Genomic DNA, 22,001 nt, shown 5'->3' with positions numbered 1-22,001 from the left:
TTTTTCTACTATCTCCTGCAAATCCACCAGAAATAGACAATGGTCTAGGATTGCCAGAACTGGCCTGAGACTCAGTAGAGGATTCACTGGGAGGGAAGGCTAATAGTACTGCCTTTTTCATCCCTCACCATCTTTGCCTTCTATCCGAGGCGCCATAGGAGTCTCCGCTACCCCAGCAATATGTCGCACCTACATAGGTAGGTAGATGCTACTGTGGGGAATGACCACATTCCTTTGTTGCCTTGACTAGAGCTACTCACTAAGTCAGAGTTTAAAGTCAGAAGAAGCCACCAGATCATCTAGTCCAGTGATTCTCAATCTATTTACCATTGTGGGCCACAATGCGTTATGTGGGCCACATACAATATTACCTGTATGGCCCTGAGGATGTCACGTGGGCCACAGCTGTCTGCTGTGAGCTGTGTGCTGCAGTTTGAGAACCACTGAAAGTCTGACCTCCTGTGTATCAAACACAACCCCACCCAACAACAGAAATGGTGGTAGCATTGGCAGTTTAGAGTATAAGTGAGCCTTCCAGTGACAGGTAGGATCTGGCCACTTTGTCATTAGAAGTCTCTTTGAATGACCTACATAAGGGGATAGAACTGGGGACTTCCAGAGCTTTGTAGATTTCGTTGATTCCAAGGCCAGATAGGACCATTATGATTATCTAGTCTGACCTTCCTGTAGAACCTCTGCAAAATAATTCCTACAGCAGATCTTTTACTAAGCATCCAGTCTTGATTTTAAAATGGCCAGTGATGGAGAATCCACCACGTCCCTTGGTAAATTGTCCCAATGGTTAATTACTCACACTGTTAAAAATATACGCCTTATTTCCAGTCTGAATTTGTCTAGCTTCAACTTTCAGCCGTTGGATCGTGTTAGACCGTCCTCTGCTAGATTGAAGGGCCCATTATTACCTCCTTGTTCCCTGTGTAGGTACTTTATGGACTATAATCAAGTTACCCTATAGCCTTCTTTTTGTTAAGCTAAAAAGACTGATCTCCTTGCGTCTATCACTAGAAGGCAGGTTTTCTAATCCTTTAATGATTCTGTGGCTCTTCGCTTTCCAATTTATCAACCGCCTTCTTGAATTGTGGACACAGGATTCCAGCAGTGATCACAGCAATGTCAAACACAGAGGGAAAATCATCTCTCTACCCATACTCAAAATTCTCTTTTTATGCATCCAACAATTGTATTAGCTCTTCTTCAGATTGAACAAAGGAGGACCTGTAACCCACACTGACCAATAGCTGCATCTACACATTTAGAAGCCAGCACAGAGCCTGGTTGAATTGGTCACGATGCCTGAAACTTCCTTAGGTGTTGTGTTTTGATGCCCTTCCTAGTAATTTATTCCATGAGCACATGGTATTTCCCTGATTATCTCCATTTTAGTTCTACTTTCCTAATCTTTAGCTTTTGGCCCTAGTTTAGAATCACTCCCCCGGAGAATTCTCAGTCAGCTTTATCAATTGCGCTTCATAACATTAAAGTTGTTAATGGGTCACCTTGAGGCTTCCTCTTTCTCCATGGCCCCTTCATGTTCCTTCCATTCATGGAAAAGTCCTATACAATGAAATAGGGATGGAAACAATAGGGGTTATAGAAATGTGATAAGGCTCTCTAGAAATTACTCTGAAAAACCTATAGAATTTCATGATGAATGTGACCTTTTGTGTAGGTTTTCCAAACCATCTCATAATTATCTCTCCCTGCTGTAGAATTTTATCTCTCAAATTCAGTACGGTGGTTGAGGTAATCTATAGAAAGTTTCTCCTGTTCTATCGCATTAAATAGGATGATACCAAAACTACAGAAATACTACTATTTTCTATTATTCTGTGTGACTTTTTCATAAATTAGAGACTAGAGCACTGTGACCATCTTGGTTGTCTGTGCTACCTCTCCTCCGCTGCCCATTTTGAGCTGCGAATGTTAGCTCCCAGGTCTTTTCTAAACCGGCAATTTTATTAACATCTCCTACCATGATTCTTGCACCGGTTCCCCTACACCAGTATCGCTGGTGGGAAACCTAGCATAAACCAACCATCAGTGGTTTTATCGCCATGTTGTCTTGATCTGCTCTGAGCGGAGTTAGGAAAAACAGCCATGTCAACATCTGTGCTTCCACTGTTGCTACCACCAACGGAATTTAGCTGGTGTTAGCACAGTAGGAGAAATAGTAATACCCAGTGTTTTTCATCAGATCTCAAAGCTCTTTACAGAGGATAGTATCATTATCCCCATTTCATAGATGGGGAAACTGAGGCATAGGATGGGGAAGTGACTTGCTGAATGGCAGAGTCAGGAATAGAACTTGAGTGTCCTGACTCCCAGTCCAATGCTCTAACCACACTGATTGCAAAAGCATCTGAGGCAGTTAAGTGCTTAATTACCTTAGTCGCTTGAAAATCCCATCCATTAACAAAAAATGCTTCTAGCATAGACATTGCCAGAGTATGCTGGCATTTTGCAGTCAAATGTATGCTTTGGTACAGGGAGAGGGAATGTGTGTTGTGATAGTCAAAGCGCAGTCCCAAAACCAAAGTTATGGGCTTAATGCAAGGATCACGGAGTGAAATTCTGTGGCCTGTGCTGTATAGGAGGTAAGACTAAAGGGTGAGAATGGTCCCTCTGAAATGCCATTCAGTGAGGGAGCAGCTTTATTTCAGCTGGAATTTAACATGGCAAAAGTTCCTGCAGCAGCCATGACAGATACTCATCGGGAGCACCTATAAATTCTTAGCTTCCTGTCTTAAGTTGTCATGTGATATAGCTAGGTTCTGTTAAACAGTTGTCACGTTTCACACCATTCAGTAGTGAGCGAATGATTCCTAGTTATGTTGTGTGGGGAAGTTTGTGAATCACTTCTGGTGTAATGATGCTATAGTGGAGAGCATGGCACTTTTATAAAAACTAATACTTTTCTAACTCCCCGAACTTTTGTGTAAGGACGGCAGCATGCAGATGCAGTTGGAATTCATCTGAATTATTGGAGTGATGGCTGCTTTTAAGAATGGGGCCCAGTATTCAGACCACTAGGCCTTGTCTCTCCTATTTTAGGCCTGGCTAAAATAGCATTTATTCTTAACCTCGCACACATCAGCAGTGGGTTAGCATTGCGTTGACTGTTGCCAGCCGCCTTGCATGCTGCCAAGAGATCTAAAAGCATGTGAACACAGAGATTTAAGAGAAAATCCACCAAGCTCACTCAGCGATGGAGCAAGCAGTCAGGAGGGCAAGTGTGTGCTCTCCTCCTCCCTGCCCCCCCTCACACGGCTACAGGGAATGCATTAGAGTCACTCAGGCAGAACAATTCAAAGGGAATGAACTGGCTCTCTCGGTAATTAAAAACGTCCTGTGCTGCTGAAACTTCTGTCCGCATCTCTGGGTGACATACCACAGCCACAGGCCTAAGATTACTCTGACGCAGCCGCTCAATAGTGGAGCTTGTCTCAACTGTTCTTTTTTCCCCTTGACACTTAGCGGGAAACAAAGTTAATTTGTTATGACAGAAGCATTAGGCTTTGCTCTGGAGGCTCGAGCCATAAAGAAAGCAAGAAAGGGAAACTCTGAGACTGAGAGAGAGCGCAAAACTCTTAAGAAACTTTCTCTGTCTCTCTCTTTTTATCTCAGAATTTCACTTTCTTTCTGAGATTGAGAGAGAAAATGTTGGGGGAGGGGGGAATCCCAGAATAGCTGAATAGAAAGAGAGCCCTGAAACAGATTTGAATTTGATGGGTGAACTCACATATCACAGTAGGAAAAAAAATCATTTATAACACAGAAACATTGGGCCAATTTGTACAGCTCCAATCAGGCAGAACTCCCAGTGATGTCAATGGAAGTCTTGTCTGAGCAACGACCTCTTGTTTCGGCTCAATGTCCGGAGGAAAACAAAGCATAGAAAAGGGGGCGACAAAATTTCCCCCTGTGCTAGAGACCAGGGTTTCTTGTTTCTTACAGGGCTGTATTGCTGGTAGAAGGTGCTGGCTTGACAGCTCTGGACACTGAAGTCCTATGTTTAACTGCAGCAGGCACAGTACAAAGCAAGCTTCTCAACATCCCTCCCTGAGCTGGAGGTAGGACGGTTCAAACTCCATGACCTTGGCTTCTCCACTTAAGCCACCAGTGTCATGTGATGGAAAGGGCAATTGTACCGGTATTTCTTATGATACGGACACTTGTGCACTGGGATTGGGCTGCACCAAACTCATTTCACATAGGCCACCAAGCAGCAGTCATCAGGTGGTGGTAACTACCAGTCACTTCCCAACCTGAACTGGATTCTGGCTCGTGACTTGGAAGTTAAATGCTCTGTATCCACTTCTCAGTCCCCTGAGCCATCCACTGGCGCAAAGCCAGAATTTCTCACTGACATGGTGGAACCTTCCTGATCCAGTACCCTGCCCCCTAGAACCTAAAGGAAACACAAAGAGTGTCACCATATGCGTACAATATCTTGTCACGTTTCTTCCCCAGCGGATCCAAAGAGTTAAGAAGTTCAGTCCATAAATACTTACCTGGGGATAGCTGAGGAATCTTTAATCTAGCAGGTAAAGGCAGGACAAGATCCAATGGCTGGAAGTTGGAGCTAGATAAATTCAAGTTAGAAGTAAAGCACAGATTTGTAACTGTGTGGCAATTACCATTGGAACAACTTCCCTGTCGAACGGGGTGGATTCTCCGTCACTTGATGTCTTTTTAAACAAAATTGGATGTCCATTTCAAAAAAAAATATACGCTCTAGCTCAACCACAAATATGTGCGTGGTGCAGGAGATGAAATTCTCTGGCCTGTGTTTTGCAGGAGGGCAGACTAGGGGGACATCATGGTCCCTTCTGGCCTTGAATTCAGTGGATGAAATGTTGGCCCTTCTGTAATGGATGTCAAAATTCCCATTGACTTAAATGGGACCAGGATTTCACCCTCTGAATCTAGCTAGTGGTTGTATCCACTGATTACCAAAGTCGAGAGTGTGCTTTCCATTTGTTACATTTGCCAGTTGTTCCATATTTCAAGCCCTCTTTGTTGAGGAAACTTGGCCTGAATTGCTTATTGTCTTGGCTTTCCCTGCTCCTCAATGAGCCTCTTGTTTCTGAATGAGTTGTTCCCTCAAACGGCTTATTGTCCTCAAAATGTCCTTTTCGCCACAGGATCTAAGATACGCCTGTTGGTCCTCTCCTCCACCCTTACCCTCCTTTCTGTTTCTCCAAAGCTTTGTGGGTTAGGAGTGACTTATCTTGCTACCCCAAAAATGCTGAATCACTTTTGCTTGCCATCAAAATTACCCCTTTAGCCTTTGCAGCATCTTTCCTAGAAAACTAGAGCCGGGGGGTGCTGCTCAGGCTGCCCGAATGGACTGCTACAACTGCACTTTTGGCAGCAAAGAACTCTGCTGCAATCGCTACAGCACGAGATGCCCAGCGAGGTCTTCCCAAGTTGATTGTTCAGCATGAGCAAAACGGAAGAGAAATCAAAGATTGTTTCCCCAACAGGCGGCCAGGTTTGATTAAATAACTGATCTGAGACTCCACCTAAAATTCAAACCTGAGCCCACAAAACATTTTGGAGAAACAAATTCCATTTTCTTGATTTGGTTCCTGGCTCTGGCTGAAGCTGAGTTTGAAAGGACCAAATTATCACAAGCAAAGCTGCCATCTTCGTATTTCTTGCCGGATAGGTATATCTCAGTATCAGTTCCTTGCCATTGGTGTGCTCTACCTGTGGCATTCAATGGTTTAGTCTTCTGAAGTCTGTAGTACTTTGGTTTTATTCTGGTGGCTGGGCTTGGTGTGCAGGTGGTGGTCTGTGCTATACCGGAGGTGAGAGGTATGATCTGGTGGTCCCTTCTGACCTTGAACTCTGTGACTCTATGGCTGTAACCAGTACATATTCACCAGAAAGCTCATTCTCACAAGGTTCCGGGAGCATTTTCGAAGCTGGATTGGTGTGAGAACCATCCACAGTTGCCCAGGGTTAAATGAACTCTTTTTATCTCCTCGCTTTAGTGTCTCCAGCTGCTGAACGCCTTCGTTACATCCTGGGTGAAGATGATGACCCTCCAAACCCCACCCTGTTCACTGAGATGGACACACTGCAGCATGACGGGGAAGAAATGGAGTGGAAAGAATCTGCCAGGTAAGGAGAGGACACCTCACCAGCGCTAGTGGTTCAATAGGTAATGTTGTTATGCATGTGTTGTGGTAGCACTTCAAAGCCCCAATCATGGACCACCACCACCCATTGTGCTAGGTGCTGTACAAACACAGAACAGAATGATGGTCCCTGCCCTGTACAGCTTCCAGTCTAAGTCAGCGCTGACCTAGTGCCCCCAGCAGAGAGTTAGGAGATACTGTGCTGCTGGAGGTAGCATTGATGATTCAGTAGATGGCTTTTTTTTTCCCCAGAGTTAGTACTCAGTTGGTTGTCCCTTGCCTGCAGATAGGGTCCCAGAATATCCCACCGTTGTTCCCGCTATTGAGCTACATGAGTGGCAATATTGATGAGAGCCTTAGGGCAGATGGCTCCAGGAAGTGTCTCACATTTTAAGCACCATTTCCTCTAAGCCAGCTCAGAGCAGGTATAGATGACACAATGGTAAGTCTTGTATACATTAGCACTCCCAATAATGGCAAATTGTAAGGGGAGAAAAAATAAGAGTGTAGACAAGGCAATATGTAAACTATTGCATAGTGTAGCTCTGTACTGGTGAGCAGTTATCACGTTCCCCACCAGAGGGGGTTGCATTTCTGTGCTGGATGAAGCGATTCTGCTATATTCATAGTTAGTAAAGCACTGAAGTAGCTATAGAAATGCAGTAAGTTGTTATAATCGCAAGTAAGATGATGCAAAAGAAAAGTCACAAATTGCTTGTGACCACAGTGTAGTTACACAGGGTGCTTTCATAGGAGATATCTGGTGGCTTCATGACCATGGTGATGCTGAGACCGAACACACTGGCTAAATCTATTAATCGATCCTCAAATTGCAACATGTGATTGGTTTTGAAATTGATTAGGAAACAGCAAGTATGGGCCAGTTCATTGCTTGACCATGCAAAGTGACACAAATCCTGAAAGAGGGACAATGTAAAACATGGTGACTAGAAACATAGCTGTTTCTTGGAGCCCACTCCAGAGCTGAAAAACCGCAGTTGCCTGTGGAATGGAGTCTTGAGCAGGCGCAGATCTAGCCATTTCGCCTCCCCAAGCATGGCGGCACGCCCTGGAGGGCACTCTGCCGGTCGCCGGGAGGGCAGCAGGCAGCTCCGGTGGACCTCCCGCAGGCATGCCCTCCGCAGGCAAGTCTGCGGGAGGTCCACCAGAGCCGCAGGACTGGCGACCAGCAGAGCACCCCCGTGGCATGCCACCCCAAATATGCGCTTGGCGTGCTGGGGCCTGGAGCCGCCCCTTGTCTTAAATCTTGCAATATTTGGTGTATTTCTTAAAGCCTCAGCACCTGGAGGAATGTGATTAGGTGAGAATCTCAATGATCATTTGTATTTTTTTTTAAGTAAGTTTCTAGTCCTTGAGGTGGTAAGGGGCCTAATGTGGGTTGCTCCAATTGAAGACAAGTTGAAGAAAGCTTGGTTATGTTGGTATGGGCATATCTGGCTGTTGTTGTGATTGTGGATGGACAATGAACAAGAGGGAGACCAAAGACTAGGTACATGGACCAAATATCAGCAGATCTCAGAGGGACCGATCTTCATGACAATCTTATGTATGATCATGAGTTTTGGAACAAAGTTATAAAAGTCGCTGACTTCAAATAAAGAAGTGGCAAGAAAGAAGAAGTGGTGGAGAAAAATAGCACACAGTAGAGGCTGTACCACCAGACAGCAAATAAAAAGACCCCAGTATGTATTATTTTATTACCCTGTGTCTGGGCAAGGCTGCAATTACAAATAGAGCTGGGTGAATTTTTTTATTTATATTTATTTTTTGCTAAATAGTTTATTCACTGAAAAATGCAGTTTTGAGTGAATAGCTGAGATTCTCAACTAAAACCGTTTGCAAATTTAAGTCAAATTCAGCAAATAGTTTTGGCCACAGAAAAAAGAGGAGAGGGATTCCAAAAATGTATAAACTGAACATTTCAACTTTTTGTTTCAAAATAACATTTTGTATGGAAATTTAGCTAGATTTAACTTTTAAAAAAAACTTTTAAAAAAATTAAACATTTGTTGTTTTTTTCCAAATCAAAACATTGTATTCGACCTGAAAATCTCCCCCGCCTCCCACCAGTGTATCATTTCAGCAAGAAAAACCAAAAGGTTGTCATTTCAGGCTGACCTAAAAGGAACATTTTTTTGGACTTTTCATTTTGACAGTTAAACTGGAAAATCAATTCTTTGCCCAGCTCTACTTCTGACCCCGTGTGATAAGCAGCAGTCGCAGCGCATGCTTGGTGGGTGGCTTCAGTTTCATTCCTCCAGCCTCTGCCTCTGTGCTTGGATCATGAGTGGATTTAGGAATCAAAGCCATTACTATTGCTGGTAACCTGTGAAATAAAGGTTCAGTCGAATGAAACTTCATTGGCATCACATGGAGGTGGCATAGATAACACTGTATGGAACTGGCATAGCATAAGCATGGAACTGATATACAGCTGACAGCATGGCAAAGAAAATTGGTGCAAAATGCTACCAGATTAGATTGGTAGCATTTGACACCCTTTGTTTTACACTCTTTGGAAATGATACCACCACATGTCAAGACAGTGGAAAAATCAAGCCCAATCTGTCTAATATTTCTACATTTTCTCTTTTCATGGGCATCCAAAGAGTTAACACGCTCCACTGTTCCAGATCTCAAAAAAAAGGAAAAAGAAAAAACCCAAAACTTTTAATAAAAGTATTAGAGGAACCACAAATAGTGTTCGTTTTGTGGAATTATGAGCTTAACCAAGTAAAAAATCTCAAATCCATGTGGAATTTTCTCTTCCTAGCGTAAGTTTTGTAAGCATTATTAGGTGTTTTGTTTTTTTCCCCCAGTGAGCTTCATTCTTTGAAAAAGGAGTCACTGTTGCGCCAGGGATTTAGGTGGCTTTTTGAGCTCAGCTGAGCCCTTTCTCTATTGTAACACAAAGGGATTTGTGTGTGTTCATGCCATTTCGAATGGGATCGATGGGGTGAGGTCAGGCAGTTAATAAAATAGATTTTTATTAATTCTGTCTATCTCACCCACGTGCACCAGTGGCATCCCACTTGTGCCACATAATGACCTTGTCTAATGTGCGCTTGGGGGCCAGCACCAGGGGATGTGCTTGCTCTCTGACACCCAGGGATTTACATGTGCAGCTCCTGGAACAATGAGATGGGCACACGGTGTCCTACTGACTCCTTTGTTTCTGTACCAACTAGTGTGGTGCCTCTCATGCATCGGAGTGCCATGCAGAAGTGGGTGGTCCAGAACACATGGGTTCAAATCCATGCTCTGCCCCAGACAGCCTATGTGACCTTGGGACTTAGGAGCCTAACCCATATTGATTTAAATGGGAGATAAAAGCCTGAACATCTTTAAGGATCAGGGCCCATGTGCCGTAATTTGCCATCTGTAAAATGAAGATAATAGCACGCCCCTGCTTCCCAGGGATGTGGTGAGGATAAATATATTAAAGACTGTGACATTCTCCAGTACTATGGTTTGGGGACTATATGATCTCTCTCTACCTAAGATAGATAAAGGTTACTGGGTAACGGTCAGATCTACCCACCACCATGAAAAAGTTCACCTTGCGGAAACCTGGTGGCTTTTAAAACTGATAGTTTCTTGCCATGAACACAGGGGGGATTTTTTGCCTGCAAAGACTTACTGGATTCAAGGTGCAGAAGGAAATCACAGTTAGTTTGGTGGTTCTGAGTGTTAAAGTTCTGGAACTACTGGGCAAGTGATTGTGTTTCCAGCTCTAGACAGAGAGTGGGGTCTAGTGGTTAGATGGGAAGAATGGGTATCAGAACTCTGGGGTTCTGTTCCCAGCTCTGGGGAGGGAAGGTGGTCTAGTGGTTAGAGAAGGGGGACTGGGAGTCAAGACAGAGGCTCTTGCTACTGACTTGCTGTGTGACCCTTAAGCAAGATACTTCCTTTTCCTGTTCCTCAGCATCTGTAACCTCAAGAAGGATTAGATAACAGATTTTACCTCAGTTTGGCGCTGGTGTGAGTGCTGCTGGAATCCTGTGTCCGGTTCTGCTGTCCACGATTCAAGAAGGATGTTGACAAACTGGAGAGGGTTCAGAGAAGAGCCACAAGAATGAATAAAAGTTTCAAAAACCTGCCTTATATTGATAGGCTCAATAAATTGAGCTTCTTGAGTCTAAGGGATGACTTGATCACAGTTTATGGGTTTGCCTACATGGAATATTAGTCCGTACTACGGGGAAGTAGATTCTAAAGCACACCAGCATGTTGCGCACTAACTGGTGTTGTGGACTCGTCTGGCATTCACTAAAAGTTCCCTAATCCATGTTAACATAGTACAGTTTGAAATAGGACCACATTATTGTGCACTAGAGAACTTTTACTGCACGCCAGTAGGGTCCACATGGGTCAGCACACAATCTAGTGCCCCTCTATTGCAGACAATGGCACCATATAGACAAATCCTATAAGTACCTACATGAGTGGGCTCTTCAGTCTAATAGACAAAGATATAACATCATCCAATGGTTGGAAGCTGAAGCTAGACAAACAGGAAATATGGTTTAAAATTTCAATAGTGAGGGCAATTAAGCACTGGAACAATTTACCAAGAGTTGTGGATTTTCCATCAGTGGCAATTTTAAAATGAAGATTAAATGCTCTGGTCTAGGAATTATTTTGGGGAACTTTCATGGCATGAGTTAGGCAGGAAGTCAGTTAATGGTCCGTTCTGATCTTGGAAACTATTAATGTAGGGCATCGTCCCTGTCTTAAAAGGTGAAGCTTGTTTCATTAATGTTTAGAAAGCTGTACGAGATCTTTGGATGAAAAGTGCTTGGAAGCACAATGTGTTTTCATCACTATTAGGCTGATTCTGCAATGGGCTAAGTCCATCAACTTCCTTTATCTTCAGTGGGAACTGGTGTCACTTAGAACCTGGCCCAGCCTGGCAGGATCCAGCCCTGTCCCATCAGTGAGGATCCAAAGAAACTACATGCGTGTGAAGCATTATACACTGTTGAGGCTGTTTGGGCAACAGATTTAGTTAGCTTTTAGTCTGTTTTTTGGAGCAAGTGATTTCCCAAAGCACCTAAGTGAGCTGGAGCACAAGTCCCACTGACTTTCAATGAAACTTGTTCTCCTGACTCACTTGAATAATTTGGAAAATCCCTCCCTAGGGTGGTATTTCATTTTTTCCCCTTAGTCTTCCTGTCTGCACGCTAAATTGGCTCTGTATGGGTCTGTCTACACTGCACACTAAGCCAGGACTCTGATTCAGGTTTGAGTCCAAGCCCCTGCTTCCGTCCACACACAGATCAGTCTGACTCAGGCCAGCAGGGACTCTGGCCCCAGGTCCTAGGATCCTACTAAGAGGGGGTGGGTCAGAGCCCAAGTCCCACTCTGACTTGGATCCAATCCCTGTCACTGTGCAGTGTGGACACAGGTCAAGCCGCAGACCCAAGTCAGAAGGTCTGCGTCACGCAGTATAGTCACGTTAGCATGACTGTGAAACCCGGGTCCAGCAATTGTAAACCCAGGCTTACAATGCAGTGTGGATGCCCCAGTATGGGCAGTGTAGACATATCCTAAGTGTTTGACTTGTTAGCAGAAGCGTGATTGCACTGAGCTGCGACCCCAGGGCTGCTAGGTGTCTGCTGAAAGTGGTTTAACCCTTTGGAGACTGGGCATATGTAATCTACATCCTAAGCATTCATTTTGTTGCTAGCCTGGATTAAACACCAGCATTCTACAGGTTAATGTTCCTAATAGATGATGATATTTTTGGTCACTGCTAAGGGAGCCATTTAATTGTTTTCCCAAAAGGTTTTATTCCTTTCTATGATAAACTCTTATTCTGTGGGGCTGGGTGTGTGCCAGAATTTAATGCTGTCCAAGGTGCAGGTTACGGAAGGAGTTTGATGGATCTCTTTGCAGACCCTTGAGGCGGCAGGTGTGTTTGCCTGGCCTAAAAGTCATCAGCAAGATTGACACTAATCAGCCCTCCTCAGTAGAGAGACCAAGGAGTGAACAGGACCTGGAAACTGGACTCCCTCTCACCCAATCAGAGCTGGTTCAGGCACATTAGAGAGGTGGCGCAGGGAGACGGTTACAGTGCTACTGGCTGTGCTGTACCCGCTCTGGAGAGAGAGGGCTTCAGTCTCCAGGGGCAGCCCAGGACTTCATGTGAGCATTTCCACTGCAGGTTTAAAAGCTGTCGAATTGCAGGCCCTGTGTTTCCTCTCTCCTTGGGTCAGGAATTCACAGCCTGTTTAGCTGCGGGGAGCCAGCTCCTTCTCTGCGTGAGCACTACCTGCAAATAAAACCTTGGCAAACCTAAACAGGAAACTTCATCTTCAGAGCCAAGCAGCTGTCAAGACAGAATGGGCTTGGCTCTGGGAGTCTAACATGGGGAGAAAGCTGACTGCGCAAAAAGGCCAAGGGTGAGGCATTGCATGCTAGATTGCCTTGCCTGGGATAATGATGCTCAGAAATTACACTTGCTGTGGTGACAGCGTCTAGTCTGTTTAGGGTTGCCAACTTTCTAATCTCACAAAACCAAACACTCTAGCTCCGCCCCTCCCTGAGGCCCCACCTCTCATTCACTACATTTCCCTATCCCTCGGTGGCTCACTCTCCACACCCTCACTCACTTTCACTGGGCTGGGGGAGGGAGTTGGGGTGCGGGAGGAGGTGAGGGCTCTAACTGGGGGTGTGGGCTCTGGGGTGGGGGATGAGGGGTTCAAGGTGTGGGAGGGGGTTCCAGGCTAGTGGAGGGAGTTGGGGTGCGTAAGGGGGTGAGGGCTATGGCTCGGGGGGTGGGCTCTGGGGTGGGGCTGGGGATGAGGGGTTTGGGGTGCAGGAGGGAGCTCCAGGCTGGGAAGTGGGGCTGAGAGATTGGGAATGTGAGAGAGGGCTGTGGGTTGAGGCAGGGGGTTGGGGGGGGTGGGGGGTGAGGGTGAGGGCTCCGGCTGGGGGTATGGGCTCTGGGGTGGGGTCAGGGATGAGGGGTTTGGGGTGCAGAAGGGGTCTCTGAGTTTAGAAGGCAGCAGCTTGGGGCTCAGGGTTGGGGCATGGATTTACCTTGTGCGGCTTCCAGTCAGGGGCGCAGCGAGGCTAAGGCAGACTCTCTGCCTGTCCTGGCATGACGCTGCGCCCCGGAAGCAGCCAGCAGATCCAGCTCCTAGACAGGGATCTGGGGGCTAGGACGCTCCGCGTGCTGCTCTCACCCCCAGGCACTGCCCCCCCCCCCCCGCTCCCATTGGCTGTTCCTGGCCAATGGGAGTGTGGAGCCGGTGCTAACAGGGAGGGGCAGCGTTTGGAGCCCCACGGCCCCCCCCACCTAGAAGCCGGACCTGGTAATCGCTTCTAGGGTGCAGCGTGGTGCCAGGACAGGTAGGGACTAGCCTTCCTTAGAGCCACAGCACTACTGACCAGACTATTAATGGCCTGGTCGGAGGTGCTGACTGGAGCCTGCAGGGCCCCTTTTCTGCTCGAAAACCGGACCCCTGGTCACACTAAGTCTGTTCAGATCATGAACTGTTTCAGGCAGGGACTATCTTCAGGGTGTGTTTGTACAGCACCTAGCGCAATGGGTCCCTGACCTCTCTTGGGGCCTCGAGGTGCAACAGTCACACAAATTATAAAACAGAATAGGCCAAAGGTAGCAGGAACTCATGCTTCAGTGCAGAGGTCAGGAAGGAATTTTTCTCATAGAAAATTAGGGTTGGAAGAGACCTCAGGGGGTCATCTAGTCCAACCGCCTGCTCAAAGCAGGACTAATCCCCAACTAAATCATCCCAGCCAGGGCTTTGTCAAGCCTGACCTTAAAAACCTCCAAGGAAGGAGATTCCACCATCTCCCTAGGTACTGGAATCTCACCCATCTCAGTGAGTATTCCAGATTGTAAGGGGGTGTCGTATTCCTTGTGAGCAGATCGTCATCTGGTGTAAATTCTCACAGCACCATAGGTAGGATTCTGGACTGCGGGGTGATGAGGACACAAACCTTTTACCTTTGTAATCAGAAGTTGAAATCCTGCCTCTGCTCACAAGCGACAATAATTTTGAGTTGCTCACGCTATTGCCCTTGGGCACATCACAAAATTGTCACATGGTCAGAGGCAGAGGTGGAATAGCCAGGGGGTTGTGGATAAAGACTACAGAGCTACTTGTGTTAGGGAGCCCAGGACTAAAGCAGCAGGGGGTGCGGCAGACCAGAATTATGGGTGTCAGCAGAGCTGTCCTGAGGGAGCAGGACAGAAATAGCAGCAGCACAGTGCAGGTCAGCATTAAGAAGCATTGGCAGTGCTGGATGGGGAGGGGCCAGTTCGGGACTCGGGGATATAAGCATTGCTGCGTGAGATCTCATGACTAGACCATACCAGGGTGGTGCAGTTCAGTGCAGAACTGAGGGTCCCAGTACAGGACTGAGGTGCATTGGTCGAGGTCTGTAGCAGTGCTCTTAACAAATCCATTGAGGTTCGCCGGAATAGATAGCGAATGTTCCTCATCTGACACAGTTCCTTAGCCCACCTGATGTGGTTCCCAGCTCTGGACGGTGTATGTGTTAACCCAGCTTCGTTAGAGTTTGATCAGGAGCAGTGTTAGCGAAACCACTTGCGAAAGCCCTGTCTGCTTTCTGCTGGCATGGTCAGCACTTAGCACTGTGGTAGTTCCTAAAGCCCGAATGGCAGAGCACGCTGTGAGAACACCTACCGAAGCACTTCAGATGGGTGGGTGTGGGCCCGCGCACGTCTAAAGGTCCCTCCCCTCAGCCTCAGGAAAGGAACCACCGGACCCAGGCATCAACTAAGCACAGGGGTGAGAGTAGCCACTGCAATGCGTGTGGGACTGCATGATACTGGGACTGAAAATGGAAACTGGGAGAATGCAAATCTCCAGGTGGCTTCATATCTTGCCATCAGTGGGCTCTTGGCCAGCCTCTGTATGGCAGGCATCTTATTCAGTGACCATAAATTTCTTGGCCAGCACTGATGTAAATAATGTGACTGAGATGTACGTTAATATAGCAACAGCTTTTGTAGCTCTGCTTAAAAGGATACAGAGTGGTCTAGTATTCAGAGCAGGAGATTAGGTGTTAGGACTACTGGGTTCAAATCCTGGTGTGAGGAAGTGTTTCCTAGCAGTTAGAGCAGGGAGGAGTTACTCCTGGTTTGTATTCCCAGCTTTGGGACGGGTATGTGTCTAGGGGTTAGTGCAAGAGAGTCATCGCTTGGTTGTAGTGTAGGCGGCGATGTTTGTGTCATAGCATGAGGTTGCTATTTTGTGAAAGACACAGGACAGTGATACGTTGTGAACATTAAAGGAGCGCTGAAGCTGACCTATGGTGAGGGTTTATTAACGAATATCTGTGAAGAGTTTGAGATCAGTGGGTGAAAGGAGCTACATTGTAATAGGAAGAAAAATGCAACAAACCAGGACTATTCCCTTTCTGAATAACGAGTCTCATGTTGATGTTCTTTAAAATATTCCTTGAATTTCTCCTAACTAAAGCTCTGCAGTATCTCCTGATGCGGTTCCAGTATAGTGCCCTCTTGGTTATATGTATTTATTTAAAATACTATTCACTGATTGCCTTTCTCTAGTTTTAACAAACACCATTTTGTGTTCATGTAACATTTTTCATTCAAAGCTCTCCAAGTGCCTTCCAAAGGGTGAGTAGTTATTATGGTTGGCCTCTGAAAAGAGGGGAAACTGAGGCACCAGTAAGGTGACCAGATAGCAAGGGTGAAAAATCAGGACAGGGGGTGGGGACTAATTGGCACCGATTTAAGACAAAGCCCCAAATATCAGAACTGTCCCTATAAAATCGGGACATCTGGTCACCCTAAGCACCAGATAGTTTGAGCTAATTTTTTTTTTAGGGTTGCTTCAGATTGCTCAGGCAAACTTGAGCCTTATTATCAGAGGTGTTAGATTCCTACAGCTCTCACTGTCTTGGGTGCGCTGCACTTCCTAATGCAGGCAGTGTTGTGTGTCGGGTTTAGCACAGAAAACTGAGGCATCAAGAGGCCATTCGTGGCTTGCCCAGATCAAACATTAAATCCATGTTAGAGCTAGGACTAGAAACCACATGTGCTCAAACCACTACTTTACACTGTCTCCTTCTCCTGCTGCATTAATAGCCTTTTGTTTGTCAATTTGCCTTCACAGTCCATCATACGGCAATAGTAGTACAGAATAGCCACCGTACTTTGTCAATCACTTCCTGCAAAATCTGGGTGAGGTAACAGTAGCCTGTTGCCTTGCCCCGAATCAGACTTGCAGCACCCGGAATCTATTTCCTTTCTTCACTGCTAAATGGGTGAATGCTGCTCTACTCTGTTAACTAGGAGGAATCCTGGGTTCCACGTCCCTCCTCACCCTGCCTTGGTTCAAGAGCAATGAATCCCAGAATCCTAAATGAGCAGCACAGCTGCAGCGGGAAAGATTATCTAAATTAGTTCTCCCACTGGGAAAAAAAACACTGAAGTGTGTCAATCTGCCTCCCCTTTGTAGTTTGGATCTCTAATCCAGGTAAATGCCAACCTAAAGGAGCTACTAGGGAGAAGGAGCCACCAGGTAAGTCCCTGACTGTAGCTTGGATAATCCAGAGCTGTTTCCAGTATTTCCAGGCATAATTAGCATATACTCTGTTGCTACTTTTTTTTTTTTAAAGCCCCCTGTTGTCCTCTGTTCTTTCCTTCTGTCCCCACTGCAGTGACATGAGCCAAAATCCAAGTTGTACCAGTTAAAAGCTGCCAGGTTAAGCCCTAGACTGACTAATCCATGAGAATTCATGGAGCTGGGACTCTGGAAACCTGATTTAAAGGAACAGCAGCTTTATTTCCAAAATAAATACAGGCGCGTTGCCGAGAATTACGTGTGCTTAATTGGAGCACGAGTCATATTCCCAGGGAGCCTGCAGAAATCTGCTCTCATTCATTTATTTGTGTTACTCTTCATAATGAATGTTAAGAAGCTAATGCAAAACATTAAAAGCAGGACAGTTTGGGGGTTTTTAAGGGAGGGAGCTTTTTCTAGTGATTGGAGCAGGAAGTCAGGATTCTAGGGTTCTTTTCTCAGGTCTGGTAGAAGAGCATGGTCTAATAGTTGGAGAAGGGACTGGAAGTCAAGATTCTTGTGATCTGTTCCCAGATCTTGGAAGGGATTGTGGGTGTAGAGGTTGGAGCAGAGGACTGGGAGTGAGAGCTCCTAAGTTCTTTTCTGCCACTGACTCACAGTGTGACATCGGGTTAGCTCAGCATCTCAGTTTAGTCACTGCAAAATGGTATAATAGTGCCAATAGAGTTAATTAACAAATGTCTCTAAAGCGCTTTAATCTCCTTGAATGGCGGAGGTGTGTTATAAATGCTGCATCACTGGGGATGAAACTTTGCTTAGTCAGCATGCTGCATTCTCTCATTTGCCATTTCACATTTTCCTGATGCTGAAATCCTTCACACGAATAATGTAGCCAAAATGTAATTAACCCATCACTGAAATGAACAGAGCAGGTTAAGGTTTTGGGAACTCTGATCACTATCAAGCTGATTAAATGAGTTTTCCAGTGTCCTACCATGACAGGTGTACCAGGCCTTTTTTGTCCCATCACCGCCCTGACGCACTCCACCCAAAGGAAAAGCATTGGCTGGGAAAGAGGGGCAATGAGTTAGACCTCAGAACACTGCCACTCAGGTTCTAGTACCTGCAGAGCCAACAAGACTTGGTCCTCCAGGGGCTAGAAGGGGAGTGGGAGGAGGTATTAGCCAATCAGGACCCACCAGGCGATATAAGAAGGCTTGCTTGCTTCTTTGTAGGGGCAGTGCTGGATGAAGCTGGGAGAGGAGGGGAGATCCCCGGCCCTAACCCACAAACCCAGGTCTGGAACCCCAGGCCCTCAGAACCTAACCATCTAACTGCACCTTCAGCTGAAGGGGTACAATAAACTGGTTTGGGTTTTTTTGGTCTTAAAGTTTAAGGGCTCAGGTGACCAATTTTGGGGGTTGAACTTTAATTGTTAAAGGATGAGCAAAGAGCTCACTGAACCAGACACCTTGCACCAGGCATGCTGTGACACCTGTCCTTTTAGTATTTGTTAGTTGTATGCATAAGCACATTATTATTCCATAGATGCACATGGCTCTTCACCGATAAAATGGTTTCCCTGCCTTGAAGACTTTACAGTCTATTTTTTTTCATAGCAGCATAAGTATTATATTGAGAGAGAAAGGTGGGGGGGACCTAATCCCAGCAGTGAGATTTACCAACCCATCAGGTTCTGTTCGTCTTTCAGATGATGTGACTTTAGGCAAATAACTTAACCTTTCTGCCTCCATTTCCTCATCTGTAATATGCAGACATACATTGCAGGGATGGTCTGAGGATGAATTAGTTAATGCTCATAAAGCACTTGGCAGGTGGAAAGTGCTATCTATGTACATGTGAAGCACATCTCCCTTTAATAAAAAAGATAATTTAAAACCATATATGAATTGGACTCATGAAAGGGGTGCCTCATATAACATAATGCTAATACAGCTGGTAAAGCTCTTGTATGATTCCTCTAGCTATGCAGCTTTGCCAATGCACCACCACCCTGACCTAGGACTCTTCTAGATATCCCAGCCCTGAATCATGCTCTGCCAATGCCTCTCAGTCCTCAGCTGTTCCAGTCCTGGGCTCCTCCAAGCACCTTGGCTCCTTCTGAAGCAATGGCTGTTAATCCAGTTTATTGATGATAAATATATCTAACTAAAATGCACACAGGCTGTACAGCAGCTGCCCTAAGATACATCTGTTCTGTTCAAGTTCTTACACTGTGTCCATCACCTTGGTCCTTGATCACCTGATTGGTGCACTGTTTGGACAGATGTACAGTTTACCAGCCATGCATTTGTACCCTGTATTGATCACAACTATGGCTTTTGTTGTTTCAGGTGGATAAAATTCGAAGAAAAGGTGGAAGAAGGAGGGGAGAGATGGAGCAAACCTCATGTGTCAACGTTATCTTTGCACAGCCTGTTTGAACTACGCACATGTCTACAGACAGGGACGGTGCTCCTAGACTTAGACGGCTACTCCTTACCACAGATCATCGGTATTAACCTCTCAGTACAAACAGCGGTGGGGTTTTCTTGAAGTGATGTCATTGCCGCTCTGAAGCCTTACCTAGAACTAGAGGAAAGTGTCACTCATCTCAGAGTAATTTGGTGGAAGGGAGGGTTAATGGCATGTCAACTGGCACACAATGTAACCGACAATATCAAGTCTGATTCTCCACTTGTGTAGTCATTGACGTGTATAAATAGTAAGATTGTGTAATGTAAATAATAAGACGATGTGGGCAAGTGGCTATGGTGATGGACCGCAAATTTATTCTGTGTGAGAGGATGTTAGACCACTAGTGTAGGCCTGGGGAGAGTGGAGTTCAGTTCCCTGGTCTGCCAAAGACCTCCTGCATGACCCTGGGCATTCAGTTAGGCCCAGATTTGTAATGATACCAGACTCCTTGTTGTTTTAATGATATGTAGGTGTCACTGCACTCAGGATTGCAGCCCCAAACTGATTTAGAAGCCCTTGTCTCACTTTCAAAAGGGATTAGGAGCCAATATGCCAATTATTTAGGCTCCTGTGTGCCTAAATCCCTTTTGAAAATGAGAGGCTCCTAGATCAATTAAGTATTGCAATGCTCAGCACAGCAGTGCCTCAATTCTATTAAAAATTGGGGCCTTAGTTTCTTAGGGCCTCAGTTCCTCATCTGTAAAGTAGGGATAACACTGCTGCTGTTGTGAGGATAAATACGTTATAGTTTGTGAAGTGCATAAGCCCAGATCCTCAAAGGTACTGAGCTCTCTTGACTTTCATTGAAACCAATGGAAGTGAAGTCCCTAAAGACCTTTGAGCATCTGGGGGACAGATACGTAGCTAAAGTAGATTATGCACTGCAACTCTAAATCACTGCCGCTCTGATATGTTTGCATTTGACTTCCATTTTTCCGTGTTTACACATTGACACCTTTGCAGTCAGATGCAGTGAGGTTCTTTAATACATATCACTCCACTGTAATCTATCCAATATGAAGTTAGGCAATGAAGGGATGATGATGATGAGGTTGTTGCTAGATGAATTTCTGTTACCTGGTGGGTCTTATGCGGTGTAATTGTAGCTGTGTCCATCCCAGGATATTAGATAGGATATTTCCTCACCCACCTTGTCTGTCTGGTGGGTCTTAGGTTTACAGCCCCCAAAAAACCCACATGCATGTGTTGAGGAAGCTGTGACTCGTGGTTGGAGCTGGGACTCCTGGGTTCTGTTCTGAGACCTGCAGGTGTTAGTAGGCTCTAGTTAATGTTTGCAAAGCATCCTGAGATTATAGAAACCTGACAGGTGAGGAAAAGCTGAAGAAAGCAGATGCAGTATTCCGTCAAAACTAACAGTGCCTTATGCTGGGTTTCACTTTCCATTTTTTATTGATGAATGTTCATTTCATTATGCCTTACGTAATATAAGCCAGAGAGAATGCAACAGTTGTCAAGCAGGATATGTGGTACAGTTGAGAAAAGAAGACAAAATTTATGTCTAATTTCTGTGCATCCATTCACTTATTTATTTTTCTCCTTTGATTATATATAGTTACATACAAATGTCATTACATATAAATACACTAAAAGTTGTGTATTCCTGACCTGTGAGGAAAGGTTTAAAAAAAACTGGACATGTTTAGTCTTAAGAAAAGAAGACCAGGGGGGACCAGATAAATCTTCAAATATGTTAATGGCAGCTATAAAGAGGACAGCGATCATTGGTTCTCTATGTCCACTGAAGGTAGGACAAGAAGCACTGGGCTTAATCTGTAACAAGAGAGATTTAGATTAGACATTGGGAAAAACTTTCTAACTCTAGCTAAGCTCTGGAACAGGCTTCCAAGGGAGGTTGCGGAATCCCCATCACAGGAGTTTTTAAAAACAGGCTGAACAAATCCCTGTCAGGGATGGTCTAGGTTTACTTGGTCCTACCTCAGCGCAAGGTCTGGACTTGATGACGTCTCAATCATTTCTGTGATTCTCTATTCAGCAAGCGACTCATAATCACAGCAGATTTGCTCTGCAAGATGATGAGAGAAAGCACAATACATTTAGATCTCTACAGCTTCCTTTTTATTGTCCCTTTTCAGAGTATAGCTACACGTTACCCTTGAAAAGGTGGTGTGGTAGTCAGCCCTTCAAAGTAACAACCCACTGCATACATTAGAACATTGGCTCAAATTGCTGCACTGTTACATGCTTAGCGTTGAGTTAGGTAGAGTTATTCATTAATCATCTCTCTGTTTGGTTGACTTATTATCTCTGGTGTGATGTGCTTTTTATGTACTTTTTAATTTAACTTTGTGGGCCTGATTCTAATGTCACATAATAAGGAACTCCGTTGAAATCAGTGGAATTTACACTGGGGTAAAAAGAGAGGACAGCAGAATTAATTAACAGTATCAGAAGAGGTCACTCTCAGGACAAATAAAGGCTGGTCTACCCACAAACCTGCACTGAAATAACAAAAGGAGAGAGAGTCCAAACTGATTTCGTTGTTTCTGTGCAAGCCTGTGTATAGTTGAAGACCTAGGGCAGCTAAATTGGCATCACCAACCCATTCAGATTAGCTTAGCATAGTAACTGCTTCGAAGATGTATACGTACCTCACACTGGGATGGGTTTTTATCACATAAAAACATCCTAGTGCCTTCTGTGAATCACTACTGATCTCACTGTTGTCCAAGTATTTGATGATGGGCATCTTGGAGAGAGCATATTGTTTGTTTTGAAAGTTTAGAGACAAATCGTGTAGCTTTGATTC

The 22,001-nt window shown here is 45.2% G+C and overlaps 1 protein-coding gene across 1 annotated transcript in view; it reads left to right on the top strand.

Annotated features, from left to right (window-relative positions):
- Nucleotides 1–22,001, top strand: part of SLC4A5 (solute carrier family 4 member 5) — a 172,147-nt gene that overhangs the window by 63,798 nt on the left and 86,348 nt on the right. Inside the window, exons 5-6 of the mRNA XM_050939747.1 lie at nucleotides 6,021–6,150; nucleotides 19,090–19,250. Of these exons, the coding sequence (XP_050795704.1) occupies nucleotides 6,021–6,150; nucleotides 19,090–19,250 (291 nt within the window). The remainder of the gene's footprint in view (nucleotides 1–6,020; nucleotides 6,151–19,089; nucleotides 19,251–22,001) is intronic.

The sequence above is a fragment of the Gopherus flavomarginatus genome, chromosome 2, assembly GCF_025201925.1.
Source record: "Gopherus flavomarginatus isolate rGopFla2 chromosome 2, rGopFla2.mat.asm, whole genome shotgun sequence".
Taxonomy (NCBI): Eukaryota; Metazoa; Chordata; order Testudines; family Testudinidae; genus Gopherus; species Gopherus flavomarginatus.
The sequence above is the reverse complement of the archived record's forward strand: the minus strand, read 5'-3'. Positions and strand labels throughout refer to the sequence as shown.